The sequence below is a fragment of the Symphodus melops genome, assembly GCF_947650265.1.
Source record: "Symphodus melops genome assembly, chromosome: 21".
Lineage (NCBI taxonomy): Eukaryota > Metazoa > Chordata > Actinopteri > Labriformes > Labridae > Symphodus > Symphodus melops.
Genome location: NC_136711.1, coordinates 20351152 through 20368651, shown reverse-complemented (window position 1 = coordinate 20368651; position 17500 = coordinate 20351152). Strand labels below are relative to the sequence as shown.

General features: G+C 46.8%; 3 protein-coding genes across 4 annotated transcripts in view; 1 reads left to right on the top strand and 2 right to left on the bottom strand.

The window, feature by feature from the left end:
* The window catches only part of LOC306817525 (prolyl 4-hydroxylase subunit alpha-1-like), a 6834-nt gene extending 1901 nt beyond the window's left edge, over positions 1-4933 (top strand). For both annotated transcript variants that reach the window (XM_079334472.1, XM_079334471.1), the window contains 13 exons: positions 93-189; positions 293-444; positions 529-666; positions 750-1004; positions 1074-1258; positions 1344-1520; positions 1899-1969; positions 2139-2238; positions 2545-2598; positions 2688-2753; positions 2831-2899; positions 4458-4554; positions 4822-4933. In XM_079334472.1, coding sequence (XP_079190598.1) covers positions 93-189; positions 293-444; positions 529-666; positions 750-1004; positions 1074-1258; positions 1344-1520; positions 1899-1969; positions 2139-2238; positions 2545-2598; positions 2688-2753; positions 2831-2899; positions 4458-4554; positions 4822-4892 — 1532 coding nt within the window. In that variant the 3' untranslated portion in view covers positions 4893-4933. The remainder of the gene's footprint in view (positions 1-92; positions 190-292; positions 445-528; positions 667-749; positions 1005-1073; positions 1259-1343; positions 1521-1898; positions 1970-2138; positions 2239-2544; positions 2599-2687; positions 2754-2830; positions 2900-4457; positions 4555-4821) is intronic.
* A 421-nt stretch (positions 4934-5354) lies between these two features.
* On the bottom strand, positions 5355-11385 carry arg1 (arginase 1). The gene is made up of 9 exons (XM_079372806.1): positions 11315-11385; positions 10928-11173; positions 10750-10822; positions 8370-8544; positions 7530-7689; positions 7029-7123; positions 6677-6781; positions 6107-6243; positions 5355-5916 (listed from the first exon to the last, which is right to left on the bottom strand). Exons 2-9 carry the CDS (start codon positions 11048-11050, stop codon positions 5753-5755), a joined length of 1032 nt encoding a protein of 343 aa, XP_079228932.1. The 5' UTR covers positions 11051-11173; positions 11315-11385; the 3' UTR covers positions 5355-5752.
* A 2735-nt stretch (positions 11386-14120) lies between these two features.
* The window catches only part of heatr1 (HEAT repeat containing 1), a 17929-nt gene continuing 14549 nt past the window's right edge, over positions 14121-17500 (bottom strand). The window contains 8 exon segments of the mRNA XM_079372388.1: positions 14121-14271; positions 14875-14983; positions 15160-15318; positions 15751-15905; positions 16449-16611; positions 16698-16802; positions 17219-17353; positions 17428-17500. The exon segment at positions 17428-17500 is cut by the window's right edge and continues 95 nt beyond it. Of these exon segments, the coding sequence (XP_079228514.1) occupies positions 14183-14271; positions 14875-14983; positions 15160-15318; positions 15751-15905; positions 16449-16611; positions 16698-16802; positions 17219-17353; positions 17428-17500 (988 nt within the window). The 3' untranslated portion in view covers positions 14121-14182.

Genomic DNA, 17500 nt, shown 5'->3' with positions numbered 1-17500 from the left:
GGAGTCTGACCTGAGCCTGACCGGTACAAGTCGGCACCAGGGACTCTGCTGACCTGATGTGTGTGTGTGTGTGTGTGTGTGTGTGTTCCCAGGTCACATGACCGACCTGCTGTTAACAGAGAAGACTCTGGTGGCCTCCCTGAAGGACTACATCCGAGCGGAGGAGAACAAACTGGAGCAGATAAAAAAGTGAGTGAATCCAGAATGTTCAGCTGCAGTGATCGAAACGCAGAGAAGAGTTTTTATGTGTGTGTGTGTGTGTGTGTGTGTGTGTGTGTGTGTGTGTGTCCAGATGGGCGGACAAAGTGGAAGCTCTTTCAGTAGCAGCCATTAAGGACCCTGAAGGTTTCCTGGGACATCCTGTAAACGCCTTCAAACTGATGAGGAGACTCAACAAAGAGTGGGCGGAGCAAGGGAACGCCGCGCTCATTGACGTGTCGGGCGGTAAATCAAACACACACACACACACACACGCACAGAGTTATGATGTCATAGACTCTGATTGTTCTTCTTCTGTGGTGTGTCCAGCGTTCATCGCTAACCTCACCATCCAGAGGCAGTACTTCCCAAACGACGTCGACCAGAACGGCGCCGCTGAAGCTCTGATGAGGCTTCTCGACACCTACCAGCTGGACACAGAGACCCTCTCCTCCGGGAGGCTGCCAGGTCAGCAGAGGACTCCATTCAATCATTAACTACTGACAACATAAAGAAGTCATCATAATCAATGACGCCGCTCGTCTGCTCAGGCTCCTCCCCCGACTCCTCCCAGCACAGCCTGCTGACTGCCGACGACTGCTTCGACCTCGGGACGGTGGCGTATTCAAAGGAAGACTACTACCAGTCGGAGCTGTGGATGGTTCAGGCGCTGAAGCAGATGGAAGACGGGGAGACGCCCAAGACGGCGGACACCGCCACCATCCTGGACTACCTGAGCTTCTCCGTGTACCAGCAGGGGGCGGTGGTGAAGGCGTTCGAATACACCAAGAGGCTGCTGGAGCTCGGTCAGTAACACGACGAACGCTGCGGACGAGGTTGGAGTGGACACGTGATGATTGTTTGTCTCTTTGTAGAGCCGACTCACCAGCGAGCCCTCGGGAACATGAAGTACTTCGAGGACGTGCTCGGTAAACGCATGAAGGCGAAGAAGAGGAAGGGGGGCCAGCCGAAGGAGGGGCCGAGGGAAGGCCGACCTGCAGACTACCTGCTGGAGAGGGACAAGTACGAAGAGCTGTGTCGCGGCGAGGGCATCAAGATGGTGAGAAGAGATGGACTCTTCACTCTGCAGCAGCCTCTACCATCAGTGTGTCACCATGGTTAACCCCGTGTGTCCGTCGTTTCAGACTCCTCGCAGACAGAGCCGCCTTTTCTGCCGTTACTACGACAACGACCGCCATCCGAAGTACGTCATCGGCCCGGTGAAGCAGGAGGACGAGTGGGACCGCCCGCGCATCGTCAGATATCACGACATCGTGTCGGACAGAGAGATAGAGAAGGTGAAAGAGATCGCCAAACCCCGGGTGAGTCAAGAATATTTGGTTTTGTAGTAACACAAACGTGCCACCAGATGGCAGCAGCTGCTTCAAGAGAACTTTGCAAGTCTCAGAAATGATCGTTCATTTAAAGGCGGGGTTTCACTTTTCTGGTTAAGATGGTCTTTAGGTCCTGACAGAAATTAATAACTCAGGTTCAAAGTAAAGCCATCATCTGTATCAGTTTGTAAGTCTGTAAAAACTTCAACCAATGTCTGCCACGAGGTACCAATCTGATGAACCAATCACAGCCTCCCTGTCTCCCTGCTCTCTGATGAACCAACCCTAACCCTCTCTCTCTCTCTCTGTCTCTCTCTCTCTCTCTCTCTCTCTCTCTCTCTGTGTGTGATCTGATTGGTTAACCAGCTCAGACGTGCCACGGTTCATAACCCTCAGACGGGCCAACTGACCACGGCCCATTACAGAGTCGCGAAGAGGTAAGAGCCGGACCTTGTTTCTTGAAGTCTCAGGTGTCATTCAGGTAGAGTCCGAGTCTTCAAAGATCCTCAAAGTCCGGACCAGAAGAGGGCAAAGTCTGGGATCAGATATTAGACTATTACAGAGTCACAAAGCAACGAGTTTGACTGAGATTATGTTTCCTCTCAGCGCCTGGATCAGAGCGTTCGAACACCCGCTGGTGGACCGGATCAACCAGAGGATCGAGGACCTCACGGGCCTGGACCTCAGCACAGCGGAGGCGCTGCAGGTAGATCTTTAAAACCTGTCCTGACAGCGAGCACCGCCAGCGTTGATCCCATTGTTTGTGTGGAACAAACATGTGGACGACATTGTTTTCTGCACGTTGTTTTTGTAGTAACAACAAAATGCCACCAGATGGCAGCAGCTGCTTCATCAGAACTTAAAGTTATTTCAGTCCTGCAAAGGTTTGACAGTGAAAGGCAACAACACCGACTAAAACATGATTTTAAAGAAGCTTCCCCTGATCAGTGCTCACAGGAGACAACCTTCCTGTTACCTCAGGTCTCACTTCCTGTCCTCTGTGCGTCTTCAGGTGGCCAATTACGGAGTCGGAGGACAGTACGAACCTCACTACGACTTTGGACGGGTAAATAAAACGTGACATCACAGCGGCGGCGTCTCCACGCCTGGTTTGATGTTAACTAAACATAACGTGGTGTTTTGCTGTTTGTAAAGGAAGACGAGCCGGACGTCTTTAAGAAGTGGGGAACAGGAAACCGAATCGCCACCTGGCTGCTCTACGTCCGTAAACCTCTGCGTGTTTCCTCTGTTCTGAATCTGCTGCTTCTCTGTCGTCACTCTGTCTCTTTGTGCTGCAGATGAGTGACGTGTCAGCAGGGGGCACCACAGTCTTCACGGATGTTGGCGCTGTGATCGTGCCCAAAAAGGTACAGACGCCTCGATGGCTTCTGCTGATTGTTCTGATTATTTATTGATTTCACAGTTAGTCAGCTGTAAGTCTGAATCAAGCAGAAACCTCTGGTGTTTAAACATGAAGCAGACGCTGAAATGTTAAACTCCTGCAGTACCTGGAGTGTCCACTAGAGGCTGGCTGCAGCAGCACAGGAAGTCACATACACACCCATTCAAAAAGCCTGTTTTTACAGCAGACATGAACATGTTTACAGCCTGCTTCAATAAATCAAATCGGTGCGATAAGCTCATGTCTTTTTACAGTCTATGATCCACACACTCTGTACATGGTGGATGTTTTGATGACTCATCAGTTTTGATTGGATGAAGGATCAGAGTCATTCACAATAAGGCGTCTGCTTAATGAATTGTAGATGTGCAGACGAGGGTAATGAGCCGACTATAAACTGGAGGAGGAGGCGATGATGATGATGATAAGAGGTTGGAGGAAGCTCAAAACTAAACGCAAGGTCATCTTGTTGCCTGATTGGTCAATAAAGATAGATAGATAGATAGATAGATAGATACTTTATTGATCCCGAGGGAAATTCAGGTGCAGGACGTGAGCAGAGACGTTCCAAACACACAGGTTCATAAAATCGAATGTAGACGGATCAAACAAAGGCGGGTCTGGACACACGAGGCGTTCACGGCTCACTTCCAGGGACGGGACTGTCACAAGATGGAGACGCCACGACCTCGAAGGCTCGGTCTCCACGCCACAAACACAGTCGTCAATATGCACTAACAGGTCATTTATTGCTTTTAATCGAGTCATGCTGACGTGTTCAAAAACAAGCTGGGAGTGCTGTCGCCCGGTCACACCTGATCTACGTGTGTGTGTGTGTGTGTGTTTACAGCACATAGGTGTGATTAGCTCATGTCTCCATCCACACACACTGTACGGGGGGGAATGTACACACACACACACACACACACACACACACACACACACACACACACACACACACACACTGTAAAAGAATAGAACTAAACAAGCTCAAGTCCATTCACCATTTAAGGGTTGTCGGGAAATGACAGCATGTTGCATTCAAGGATGGAAAAAAGACAAATCTCCACCCGTCAATCACCTAAAGAACAAATGAACAAATCCATATTATAGAAGTAAAAACATCAGATACCGATAATCGGTCGATATCGGTCACAGATCTTTCTTCGATCTGCAGAGAGAGAGAGAGAGAAAAGACTGTCCGCTCCGCTAGAGGCTCGCTCGAGCAGAACGTCAGAGTCATGATGCGTGTTGTTATCCAGACAGCGCCCTCTGCTGCTCAGCAGGAGAACTGCTAGAGTAACATACATGCATTCAGTATATATACAGACAGTCTTAAAGGTGCATGTCTGTGATTCGTCGGTCGACTTCTCAAACCCCTGAGGTGATGTCATACTTCATCGACATGTTTCATTCAGTGTGTGTCGTTGTTGTTGTTGTTGTTGTTGTTGTTGTTGTTGTTGTTGTTGTTGTTGTTGTTGTTGTTGTTGTTGTTGTTTTAAACGTGTTTCTGGCGTCTTCAGGGCTCGGCGGTGTTCTGGTTCAATCTGCACCCGAGTGGAGAGGGCGACTACAGAACCCGACACGCAGCATGTCCTGTTCTGGTCGGGAACAAGTGGGGTGAGTTCACACAAGTCACAATCACATTAACCCTTTAAAAACCATCATTCAGGATTATTTGAATCCAGTGTTTTTGTGTGTCTGATAAAAATGTCAAAAGGTTTCAAATCAAAGAGTTTAATGTTTGAATGTCTGATTTTTCTTTAATGTTGTGAAACTTTCATTTTCCACGCCAACGTTCATGAAAACAGCGAGATAACAAAATAAGGACACATCTGTCTGCATGCCTTTAAACCTGACTCCTCTTCCTCTTCTTCGTTTCTGCAGTGTCCAATAAATGGATCCACGAGCGAGGCCAGGAGTTCAGGAGACGCTGCGGCCTCCAGAAGACGGACTGACAGATCCCCGCCTCAACCGAATAAATGAAAATGTCCAAATATTTATGTGTCTGCGTGCATTTCATTTTAATCAACAAATGAGTTATTCAGGGTTGTGGTTAGAAATCTAAATTGTGCTTTCAGGTCAGTTCTGCAGCTCTATTGGCTCCTCCCCATCCCTCTAACAGGACACGCCCCTAACCCCGTTATCGGCCGGTTTCCCGTCGGGCCGCCTCATCCTGCAGGTCGTTCACTCTTCAAACAGCAGATAAACGTGCATGTGATGTCCCTCTGATGTCACGTTTCTCCTAAAGGTCACGTTTAAACTCAAAGAAATAATTCATCATGAATGAGTCCTGGGGTCAGAGGTCAACTCTTCACTGTTGAACCCTTTGAAGTCTTTATTTCTTTTTGTTTTGTTTGATAAATTCCTGATTTTGATTTTGTCTGATTTGTTTCTCTCACATGAATCAACAAGCAAAATAAAGAGATTCAAACTGTTTTTTATTTTTTTACAATTCAAAGTTTTTATTTTAACTCGAACGACAGGTTCCCTCGGTTTCCCTCGTTAACAGCGACGTCGAGCTCACAGCGTAGAAGAGGAAATAAAAGAAAAGCCGATAGAAAAGCAGATTTTAAAATCACATTCATAAAATAATTTTATACAACAAAAAAATGATTAAAAGGTGATTTTAAATTCTGAGTGCAGAGTGGACGAGTCCACAGGTAGAGAATATATTTGGTAAAAGTGTCACAAAGTGAGCTGCATGTCAGGCTAAAGGCATTCTGGGTATTGAAGTTCAAGATTTGGCAGAGTGATTAAGTGCTCAGAGATTTTCAGGTGTCCGTCGGTGCGTCACAGGAGAGGACAGCGTTCACCTTCATGGCTTGGGGAGCTCGTAATCAGACGGGGTGTTTCCCTCACGGAGGCGCCCGAAACAGCCGAGCAGCAGGTCACGCGCCGTGTGAACGGTAGAATTGACGCCATCCTCGGTCTTACCAAGGACAGGATTCACCTCCACCATGTCCACCGCCGACAGCCGACCTGCAGGACGGACACAGGGGAGACAGCACGTTGGCTTTTTTCACAATCAGTTGACTGGTCGGCTGCCATCTTTGTTTGGGTCCAGGAAACGATTCAAAAAAAGGTGCCAAATGAGCGCCATGTTTTAAAGGAAGTCAAATAACACCGACCAGGAAGGATAAAAAGGGAAACGGTCAGAATCCGGTTGTACCTGTCTCACGGAGGCATTCTGTGATGTAGACCCCGTCCCTGTATGTGAGCCCGCCCACTACAGGTGTCCCGGTTGCCGGGGTAACAGTGGGGTCGATGGCATCGATGTCGTAGCTCAGGTGGATGGGTTTATTCCCTCTGAGACAATAAAAAAGAAAAACATTCAGTGAGTTTCTCTGATTTGTTGGGTGTTCTTCAATGATGGAAAATCTCTTTACAGATTGTCGTGTTTAAAAATACTTTTTCAATCTTTACTTTAAAAGTCCCATATTACCCAGAATCCTCTGCTCCATGTCGCTCTAACATGAGTCTCTATCTGTCTACAAACCCCCCAATGATGAGAGAAGTCCATCCTCTCCGGCTCAAACAGGCCGTTTGGAGATGTTCCCTTCATGACATCACAAAGGGCAGTAGCCCCTCCCCCAGGTGGCTCCTTTGATGAAGTGTTTCAGTTTGTTTTAAATATTTATAGGAGCTTGAATGTGTTGTAGAGTTGAAAGTGAGGAAGGTCATCTGTCGTTTCTCCTCCAGTTATGAAGTGAATATGAAGAAGTGAGTGGGCGGAGCTCACCTGGAGGACAGGTAGTCACATGTCTCCTCCATCACTCTGGACACGCCGAGCTGATCCACCTCTGTCATCGAGAACACCTTCACCCCGAACATCTTCAGGATGTGACTGTCACAATAAGACAGAAATACATGTTTAGTGATCAGAAAGGATAATTATTATTAATTATATTTCAGATTTAAAAAAGATAAACGTGATGTTTTTAATGGTACAAACTCGCTGTTAGCATCGTGTTAGCACAGCTAGACTTCTGAAAATGAATTCCACACTTTCCTATGAGAGTCTCTGTTTATTTTTTTTTATTTTTTTCAAAACATTCAACATAAATTATGAAATAGTGTAAATGTAAACTGACTGCTCTCCAGGGTCCACATCTCTCAGTCCAATGTAGACCAGGTCTTTGAAGGACACGCACGGTGTGAGCCACGAGAAGCACGGCAGAGTGGGAAGCTGTCCACACAAAGAACCACAACAACACACACACACACAAACACAGCAGAGAGTGTGTGTGTTACTAACAAGCCTGTACAGTATTTAAAGGACAATATTCACTTAAAGAAACACACTGTTTTGTTTTGCTGTGCACAAAACAAACAAAATACTTTTATATTTATAGATTGAAGTTCATAAACAAAAAGTTGGAATACCAAGAAAAAAAAAGTCAAAATTTCAGGTAAAGTTGGGTGATCACGAAAAAGTATAAATATCAGGAAATGAGTCTGAACATCACGAAAAAGGTCAAAATGTTGCAGAAAAAGTCGGAATTTAAAGAAAAAGTCCAAATGTGGAGAATTTATTTGAGATCTGATTTCCTGACACTTTCAAACTTTAAGACCGGACATGTCGATTCTCTTACATAGGGCTGCAGCTCTTTCACCAGGAACGACAGCGGCTGTCCGTGCAGGTTTCCGGTCGTCGTGGTCAGCGGCGTGTTGACGTCAGCGTGTGCGTCGACCCAGACGATACCCAGCTCGCCGACCGCCTTTGTGTGACCGTGAATGGAGCCCATGGCCAGACTGATGAAACCAAGAGTCAAAGACGAGAGAGGTCATCATCGTTATGAACTCTACGGGAATATTCCCTGTAGTGATTTCAAGGGAAGGCAGAAAGTCTTCACGTCTGCAGGTCCGGAGAGGTTCTGACTTCTAATATTTGCTGATTAATGGACTGAACTGTCAGAGGATCAAAGTGACATTCATCTAAAAATAGGACTTCTGTAATGCAGCTCCACATGAGACTGAATAAAGTCAAAGTGAGGGACAAGATGGATTCAGATTATAAACGATGAACTACGACATGCACACGTTTCTATTTCTCATCCTGTATTTGCACATGAAGCAGCTGTGAAGCATTTTGTATTTAAAGGTTGAAGTTCAGATCGATGACTCAGTTTGTTCTGTTCATGGATGATTGACAGACTGAGCTGCTGGAACTGAACACACAACGTCAACGACCCCCCCCCCCATCCTGAACATCTGAGCCCCCCCCATCCTGAACATCTGAGCCCCCCCCATCCTGAACATCTGAGCCCCCCCATCCTGAACATCTGAACCCCCCCATCCTGAACATCTGAGCCCCCCCCATCCTGAACATATGAGCCCCCCCCCATCCTGAACATCTGAACCCCCCCCTCTTGAACATCTGAGCCCCCCCATCCTGAACATGTGAGGCCCTAAGGTGACACACACACACACACCTGTGGTCTCCTCCCAGCATCACGGTGGTGTGTCCATCCTTCTTCACGCCCTGCACCGCCTCCGACAGTCTCTTGTTGAAGGATCCGACCGCCTTCACGTTCTTCAGGATTCCCTCCGGCCCGTCACACTCCACCTCTTCAAACTTCAGGTTCCCATAATCCTTCACTTCCCATTCTGCACACACAAACACGCCGAACCTTTAACACTCTCTTTCCTGTTTCCTGTACTTTTCAACCAATCACAGCAGCTCGTGAAAGCCTCCCGACAGGTAGATCATTTTTACCCAGAATGCTCTCTGTTTGAACATTAACAGGCAGCAGATCGTCTCTGTGTGGAAATGTTTTCATTGAGTCAACAAAATGTACCGACAGAACATCCTGCTGCTGGTGAAATAAGTGACCAATGAGACACACACACACACACACACACACACACACACACACACACACACACACACACACAGTGTAAATGGTAGATGGGTTCCTGCAGAAGTTAAGTTTCAGTTTGACTTCCTCAGTTACAGGAGTCAGCTTTAATAACAGCCAGACGAATATAAAACTGACCCTTTAATTCGAAACATTCCACAACTTGAATACTCTCTTTCTTTTTCTTTCAGACAGAACATCCTGCTGCTGGTGAAATAAGTGACCCATGACACACACACACACACACACACACACACACACACACACACACACACACTGTAAGTCATGCTCCTGCAGATGAGGAGTTTCACTTTCACTCTCTCTGGAAACTTTCTGCATCATCACAGAAACAGTTAAAACAAGATGGATATCAAAATAAAACTCGTCCTCAGACAGGAAGCTTTGCTGCCCAACACACACACACACACACACACACACACACACACACACACACACACACACACACACGTAGATCAGGTGTGACCGGGCGACAGCACTCCCAGCTTGTTTTTGAACACGTCAGCATGACTCGATTAAAAGCAATAAATGACCTGTTTGTGCATATTGACGACTGTGTTTGTGGCGTGGAGACTGAGCCTTCGAGGTCGTGGCGTCTCCATCTTGTGACAGTCCTGTCCCTGGAAGTGAGCCGTGAACGCCTCGTGTGTCCAGACCCGCCTTTGTTTGATCCGTCTACATTCGATTTTATGAACCTGTGTGTTTGGAACGTCTCTGCTCACGTCCTGCACCTGAATTTCCCTCGGGATCAATAAAGTATCTATCTATCTATCTATCTATCTATCTATCTTTATTGACCAATCAGGCAACAAGATGACCTTGCGTTTAGTTTTGAGCTTCCTCCAACCTCTTATCATCATCATCATCGCCTCCTCCTCCAGTTTATAGTCGGCTCATTACCCTCGTCTGCACATCTACAATTCATTAAGCAGACGCCTTATTGTGAATGACTCTGATCCTTCATCCAATCAAAACTGATGAGTCATCAAAACATCCACCATGTACAGAGTGTGTGGATCATAGACTGTAAAAAGACATGAGCTTATCGCACCGATTTGATTTATTGAAGCAGGCTGTAAACATGTTCATGTCTGCTGTAAAAACAGGCTTTTTGAATGGGTGTGTATGTGACTTCCTGTGCTGCTGCAGCCAGCCTCTAGTGGACACTCCAGGTACTGCAGGAGTTTAACATTTCAGCGTCTGCTTCATTTTTAAACACCGGAGGTCTCTGATTGGTTCTATCCCGTGACAGTAAACAGGAAGTCGTTCAGGTCCATGAGCTCATCTGAGTATCAATAATAACGTTAATTAAAGGCCTGAATTTCACTGAATACTAAAATTATACTCATCGAGTTTTTACTACACAATTAAAATACATCAATAAATAATGAAAACTATTTTCACACGCAGAAACATTCATTATTATGATATTATTATTCATGCTCACAGACTGGTCTGGTGCCACCTTCATGAAAGCTGATCTCAGATTTCAAAACATCCTAAATATTTGAGCTGTGTTGTGTGTGTGTGTGTGTGTGTGTGTGTGTGTGTGTGTGTGTGTGTGTGTGCTGTCACAAAGAGCTTCCTGTGTCAGGTTACAGCAGCAGAATCACCACATTCATGCGAGTGAAGCAACTTGAACTTGAACTCATTACGAAATAAATCAAACTTTGGCAGATGATAAAAAGTGAGAGAGTGCAGTTAAACAGAGAGACTCAAAACTTTTCATATTATTCATTAATAACTGAAATACTTTAAATAATTCACTTTTTAAAGTATTAGTGTTTCAACTCCTAAAAGAATATTTATATTCATAAAGAGCCTAATCCAAATTTCACTTTAGTCTCATTTACTTTTAATTACTACTATTTAACACACACACACACACACACACACAAACACACGCACACACACACACACACGCACACACACGCACCTAGCTCCTTCAGTTTGGGCACCAGTCCGGCAGCTCGGATCAGGTCCGGTCCCCCCTCAACACCGCCGCGAGGCTGCAGAGAGGAAGAAGAGGAGGAAGAGTTACAGCTCTGACACGTACACACACACACACACACACACACACACACACACACACACACACACACACACACACACACCTGTCCCTTGCTGAAAGGAGCTCCGATGATCCCGACAGAGCCCTTGGTGTGAAGATGATGGCGATGATGAAGAAAAAGGCTCTGTCTGCTCACGAGCTGCTGAAGCTGTCTCGCGCTCCTCATGTTGGCTGACCCGCAATCACAATGTCAACGGCACACCCACCGAACCGTCCTATAAACTCCTACGTAACGTCACAGAGGGGGGCGTGTTGATCCTGTCAGCATCACTTCACAACCAGCTCTTATCTGCAGTGTAGAGCGCGTGCAGGACAAGAAGTGAGCCAACATCTGGAATCTGAGACTTCCGGTGTGGGCTGGTGTGTATTCAAGCATCGACATGTTTGATTAACAGATGAAGAAGGAGCATGAACACGTAGGCTGACTCACCTTTAAAGTAATGATGAAGATGTCACACCGTGTCCCGCAGGTAACAGCTTATTGTGCGCTGCGCGTCCGTCCTGTTTCCATGACAACGGTTAGTTGACAACAGGTCACCGCCGTTACTTTACTGCAGCTTTTATAATACATAATAATAATTTATAATAGAGATGATTGAATTTTCTTTGAGCATCAGTCAGAATACTGTCACCCTCCTACTTTGTCTGGATGATGAGCTTCATGCTTCCACTCACATTTCAGACTTCAAATAAAATAAACATGAAACTTTCAAAAATAAACAAACAAAAAATAAACCTTATTAAACATTTCTTACAAGAGTACACAAAACAAATACAAAATATTACGATTACCGGTCATTCAACCTTGTGATTGGTTGTTTGTGTGTATTGGTCGGATAGATGTTGATGTTTTGGCTGTTTGTTACCCGCTGCTCTTAGAGGAAGAATAACGGACACAACCGTCAGATAAAATTCTCCTCCTCTTCACTCACTACTCAGGCTCACTTCATGTCCCGCCCACAACACTTTCTGATTGGCTAGTTAACAGAGTACTAGCCAATCAACGCTGCAGCCTTGGTGTCACAGTCTCAGTAGCATGAAAGAGGAAGAGACTCGACATTAAAGATCAATATCCAGAACTTATTAACTCACTCTGTGACTTTATACACTTATTACATTATTTACAGTGTTTTTAACGTTATTAGATTTTGTTTTTTAGTCAAAATATTTTGTCTGCGTCATAATGTAATAACTGACCAAAAAGTTCATCGGCTGCGTTTTTGGCTCAACATTTTATTACATAATTGACCAGTTATTACACTTCCGGTTTTATATTTCTTTATTACAGTTGGGCTGTTTGCACACTGCAGGGTTTATCTGAGGTGACTCCCTCTCTCTCTCTCTCTGTCTCACTCTCCCTCCCTCCCTCCCCCCCTCTGTCTCTCTCTGTCTCACTCTCTCCCCCCCTCTGTCTCTCTCTCTCTCTCTGTCTCTCTCTCTGTCTCTCTCCCTTTGTCTCTCTCCCTCCCTCCCCCCCTCTCTCTCCCTCCCTCTCTCTCTTTCTCTCTCCCTCCCTCCCCCTCTCTCTCTCTCACTCTCCCCTCTCCCTCTCACCTCCACATTTTCCTTCACAGCTGACCAAGTTAGATAACAGCTGGCAGGACTCCACGCAGGAAAGGTTGCAGGTTCTGATGGTGTTAGACCCCAAGGTGCTCAAAGTGTGTGTGTGTGTGTGTATTTTTACATTTCGTGTAAGTAGACTTTGTTGAACAGGTGTCTCTCACCACATTGCATTTAAACATGTTTTACATTTTGAATGTATACAAAGTGCTATATAAATAAAGCTGATTGCTGGGAGCAGAGGATGCCATGGTGTTCCTGCTCAACCACCTCTACAGTCACCTGGACAAACTGGACAGCACTGTGAGGGTGCTGATGCAGGAAGAAGGGACAAACAGGGGGGGGGGGGCGGGTCTGTAGCAGCAGGCCGTCCACACCCATGGATATGTCTATGGCAGATAAAGGTCCCCACCCATGATCCCCAGGGACCGACGAGACGAGAGCTCAGGAGCAGCCAGGGGAACTTGAGCTTAGTAACTAAGAAGTATTATGTTGTGTCACAAACCTTTGACCATTTCTACAGACAAACACACACCTTATAAGGGCATCACTAAGCTTCCTCACTTTCTATGACATCATTAGAAAGTCAAACATAAGCCAATAAGCAGCCAGCATGCCTGCTAAGAACAGCTCGTTCTGCTGACTAGTGTGAGTTTAGTTTTAAAGTTGTTTTTTGAAACTTGAAGTTGGTGACCTCAGGTTGACCTCCTCATTTCTCCAGTATCTGGGCGAGCCTACAGTTTGTTTCTCAACATGTTTTGGACAGTGGAGTGAGTCAGTCCAAACTAATTCTCTAGAAGGGGGAAGTTCACTCCTCCCCTTTATCAGAAACAGACTTAAAAATAAAGCCTGCCATCAAAATGAAAGTGAAGGAACAAGTTTCCTGGCAGCGCACGACCACAAAGGAAAAAAGAAAAAGAGCTTGTTATGAAAGTGACAGAAACAAGAAGTGATGCATGAACACTGGATCAGCTGAGGCATAAACATCTTTTAATGAGTATTCAGGTCAACCTGTTCGAGGATCATTATTAAAATATTATCAGTGTTACAGAGAGCAACGCCCTCCGACCTTTTGTAAGATCTCAGGAGAATTTCTGTCTTCAGGTCAACGCCAAGTTTCCTCCCTGAGTCGATGACGGGTCAGGAGGACCACGAGTCGGGACTTAGAGAATGTCTGAGTTACCTCTTCGTGTTGAAGCTCGTGTCTGTGGGCGTCTCTGATGATGAACTTAAGGGGGGGGGGGGGACTGTGAAACCACACGTACCGAGTCTGGTGAAGACGCTGAGGCTAGAAGAAACAAGCCGTGGTTTTTCGGTCACAGCACGTTTTTCTCTCCTTCACAGGTTATGTACATTATGCTATATAAGTTTAATGCTAATGCTAACTGCACAGGTTTAACCTGTAATTATGTTTATTCTTAGTCACATAGGGGCTGCTAAATCTTGTTTGGGGGATTATTGTATACAGAGGGGAACTAATGTCTTGTGTCCTGCCTGTCTGTATACTGCTACTGGATGCCTTGAATTTCCCTCTGGATCAATAAAGTATCTATCTATCTATCTATCTATCTATCTATCTATCTATCTATCCATCCATCCATCCATCCATCTACATCCTTTCAGTTTTGTTCTGAGTAAAACAAAGACAAACTGATTTGGACTTGTTTTTATTTTTTTCATGCAGAAAGACGGAGAAACGTTGAGACGCCCGACGACGTGGAATCATTCAGTGTGTTTGTTAGAAGTAGCTCTGTAACGGTTCTCCCAGGATGTTCTCCATCTCCTGGACCACCTTCTGCACCTGCTGCTCCACCTCCTCACACTCGTCTGAAACACACACACACACACACACACGTCACTCACATGTTTCACACTGCAACTAAACACTAAACACCTCAGGGTTCAAGTTCACCGGCAAGGTTTCAGCCGTAACTCTGTGTGTGTGTGTGTGTGTGTGTGTGTGTGTGTGTCTCTGTCTCTGTGTATGTGTGTGTGTGTGTGTGTATGTATGTGTGTGTGCGTGTGTCTCTGTCTCTGTGTATGTGTGTGTGTGTGTCTCTGTGTGTGTGTGTGTGTGTGTGTATGTATGTGTGTGTGTGTATGTATGTGTGTGTCTGTGTATGTGTGCGTGTGCGTGTGTCTCTGTCTCTGTGTGTGTGTGTATGTGTGTGTGTCTCTGTCTCTGTGTGTGTGTGTATGTGCGTGTGTCTCTGTCTCTGTGTGTGTGTGTATGTGTGTGTGTGTGTGTATGTGTGTGTCTCTGTGTATGTGTGTGTGTGTCTCTGTGTATGTGTGTGTCTCTGTGTATGTGTGTGTGTGTCTCTGTGTATGTGTGTGTGTGTGTGTGTATGTATGTGTGTGTCTCTGTGTATGTATGTGTGTGTCTCTGTGTGTGTGTGTGTGTGTGTGTGTGTGTGTGTGTGTCCTCACCCTCCATCAGTTCAGCCAGGAAGGGGATGGTCTCCGGCAGCAGCACCATGTAGTTCTCCTTTAGTTTGGACGCCAGCTCCATCAGCACCAACAGGGAGGAGAAACGCACCTGAGGGGAAAGGGGGAGGGGCTTAACTACCTGCGCTGCACTTTGCAAACTGAAGTCCTGCAAACGTTTCAAATATTATCAAGATGAAGAAGAAAGTGTTGGAGGCGCCGCTCAGGGCCCAGCGAGCTAAGACAGGTAGGTGTGTGTGTGTGTGTGTGTGTGTGTGTGTGTGTCACCTTGGCGTCCGTGTGTCTGGTCTTCAGCAGGATCTGGTAGTTGAGAGTTTTCCACATGGCGTCGTCACTCAGAGCCGCACAGAACTGACCCACACACGGGACCAGGTGCTGAGTCACCCTCTGCTGGTACGCCTCGACTCCGCCCACTTTGTTCTCCAGCTGCGTTCACACAGGAGGAACGAGTCAGTGACGGGTAACGAGTCAACAAGTCAGTTCAAAATCAACCAGTCAGGTGGCTCTCTGCTGGTACACCTGGACTCCGCCCACTGCGTTTCTGACCGCATGACACAGGAGGTCAATTAATGACCTGATGACAAGTTAACAAGTCAGTTCAGAGGTCAACAGGTCAATCAAACTAAAGGGAATTTCACACAGAGTTCAAAAAAGAGGAAGTTTCTGAGGAACTTATTCTCAGAAATCAGATTTTAAAAATGCTGACGGAAAAATATATAAAAAAAAAAAAAAACCGCTGATGGCAAACTTTCTTCAGTTAAAGCAGCAGTCTGTAGCTCGGCCCCCCTGGTGTTTAAAACAGGTACTGCAGTCTAACTTGTAAACAGTGTTGTATGAGGCGTGCGTCCTCGGGCTCACCTGGTCGACGAGCGGCGCCAGCAGGGCGTCGGCTCGCTCCCTGCTCAGGAACCTGTGCGAGTCGTACAGGAAGATTTTGTGCAGACAGTCGAGGACGAGTCGCAGCAGGAGACTCGACTTCTCTTCAGCACGACTCGACGAAAACAACGACTCGTCTGACAAAACAAACAAACATCGTGCTGCTCAATTTAGGTCACAATTCTCTGTTGGTTTTTTCCACACACACAATTCAACAACACGAGACGCTGCAGGTTGAACCACACACACACACACACACACACACACACACACACACACACACACACACACACACACACACACACACACACACACACACACACACACACACACACACACACACACACACACACACACACACACACACACACACACACACACACACACACACACACACACACACACACACACACACACACACACACACACACACACAGTGAGGTGAAGAGAACTCAGTGACATTTCAGTCTCAGCGTCTCACACACACACACACGGTTCACTGAGTGTTCGTCATGCAGAAACTGAACAGTGAACAACAGAAGGGACAAAGACGAGTTCATCACACAGAGTCGTTCTCTCTCTGCTAAAGCCGGATATTTCTACAGCTCTCCCGAAGCCCGGCACACCAAGTCCAACAGGTGGTCACACCTGTGCCGATGACATCATCCATGGAGCCTCACCTGTCTTTGAGCTGTTGGTGAGCGTCAGCAGGTCGGAGAACGGTTTCACTAAGTTTCCGGCGAAGAGGACGAAGAGTCCTTTGAGGCGCTCGGCGATGCGGTCGGACAGACGATAAAACGTCAGCAGACGATCTTTGTGGTCAGATTTACTCCAGTCGAACAGCTGCGGAGAGAGAGAACATCTGGATCACACACCCGAGGTCGACCCGGGACGGAGACGGGTCGGGATCGCCAGGCAGAGGTCGTTACCTTGAAGAAGAGCGGCCTGAAGGTCACCTCCGACAGCTTCATCACCATGGAGACCAGACAGTCGATCACGCTGCCTTCCACCACCGCCGTCTTCTCCAGATCGCCCTGAGGAAACACGCACAGCTGAGCCGTTAGTTACACTCAGAACCAGGTCCCAGTCTGATGACCTGTTAGATCGGATCAGAACCAGGTCCCAGTCTGATGACCCGTTAGTTACAATCAGAACCAGGTCCCAGTCTGATGACCTGTTAGATCGGATCAGAACCAGGTCCCAGTCTGATGACCCGTTAGTTACAATCAGAACCAGGTCCCAGTCTGATGACCTGTTAGATCGGATCAGAACCAGGTCCCAGTCTGATGACCCATTAGTTACAATCAGAACCAGGTCCCAGTCTGATGACCTGTTAGATCGGATCAGAACCAGGTCCCAGTCTGATGACCCGTTAGATCGGATCAGAACCAGGTGACCTCGTGTTCGTGGCGTTCGAAACAGTCTGAAATCTTAAAACATGGCGGCCGACCTGACAGTGCTGAGTTCTGAAGTCGAGCGCGGTGAGGAAGAAGGAGGTGAGCTCTGATTGGTGGACGCTGAGCTGATCTTTCTCCATGTGACTGATGTGTTCCTTCAGGATGCTCATCAGCGCCCCCAGCTGGGCCTGCAGGGAAACACACTCACATTTACTAACCGGATCCTTCTGGAACATTTCAGTCAGACTTTCAGATTTCTCACCTTTCTGTCGACCACCATGCTGCTGTAGCACCTGCTGAGGGTGGGCAGGAGGACCCGGGCGGGCAGCTTGGTG

What these genes read in the sequence shown, in the direction of transcription:
- arg1 (XM_079372806.1), bottom strand. Translation starts at nt 11,050, where the DNA reads ATGAGGAGCGCGAGACAGCTTCAGCAGCTCGTGAGCAGACAGAGCCTT. An exon ending in TGAAAGAGCTGCAGCCCTAT is followed by an intron (nt 7,124 to 7,529) that starts GTAAGAGAATCG and finishes TTGTGTGGACAG; the next exon opens with CTTCCCACTCTGCCGTGCTT. An exon ending in TGTGACTACCTGTCCTCCAG is followed by an intron (nt 6,244 to 6,676) that starts GTGAGCTCCGCC and finishes TTATTGTCTCAG; the next exon opens with AGGGAATAAACCCATCCACC.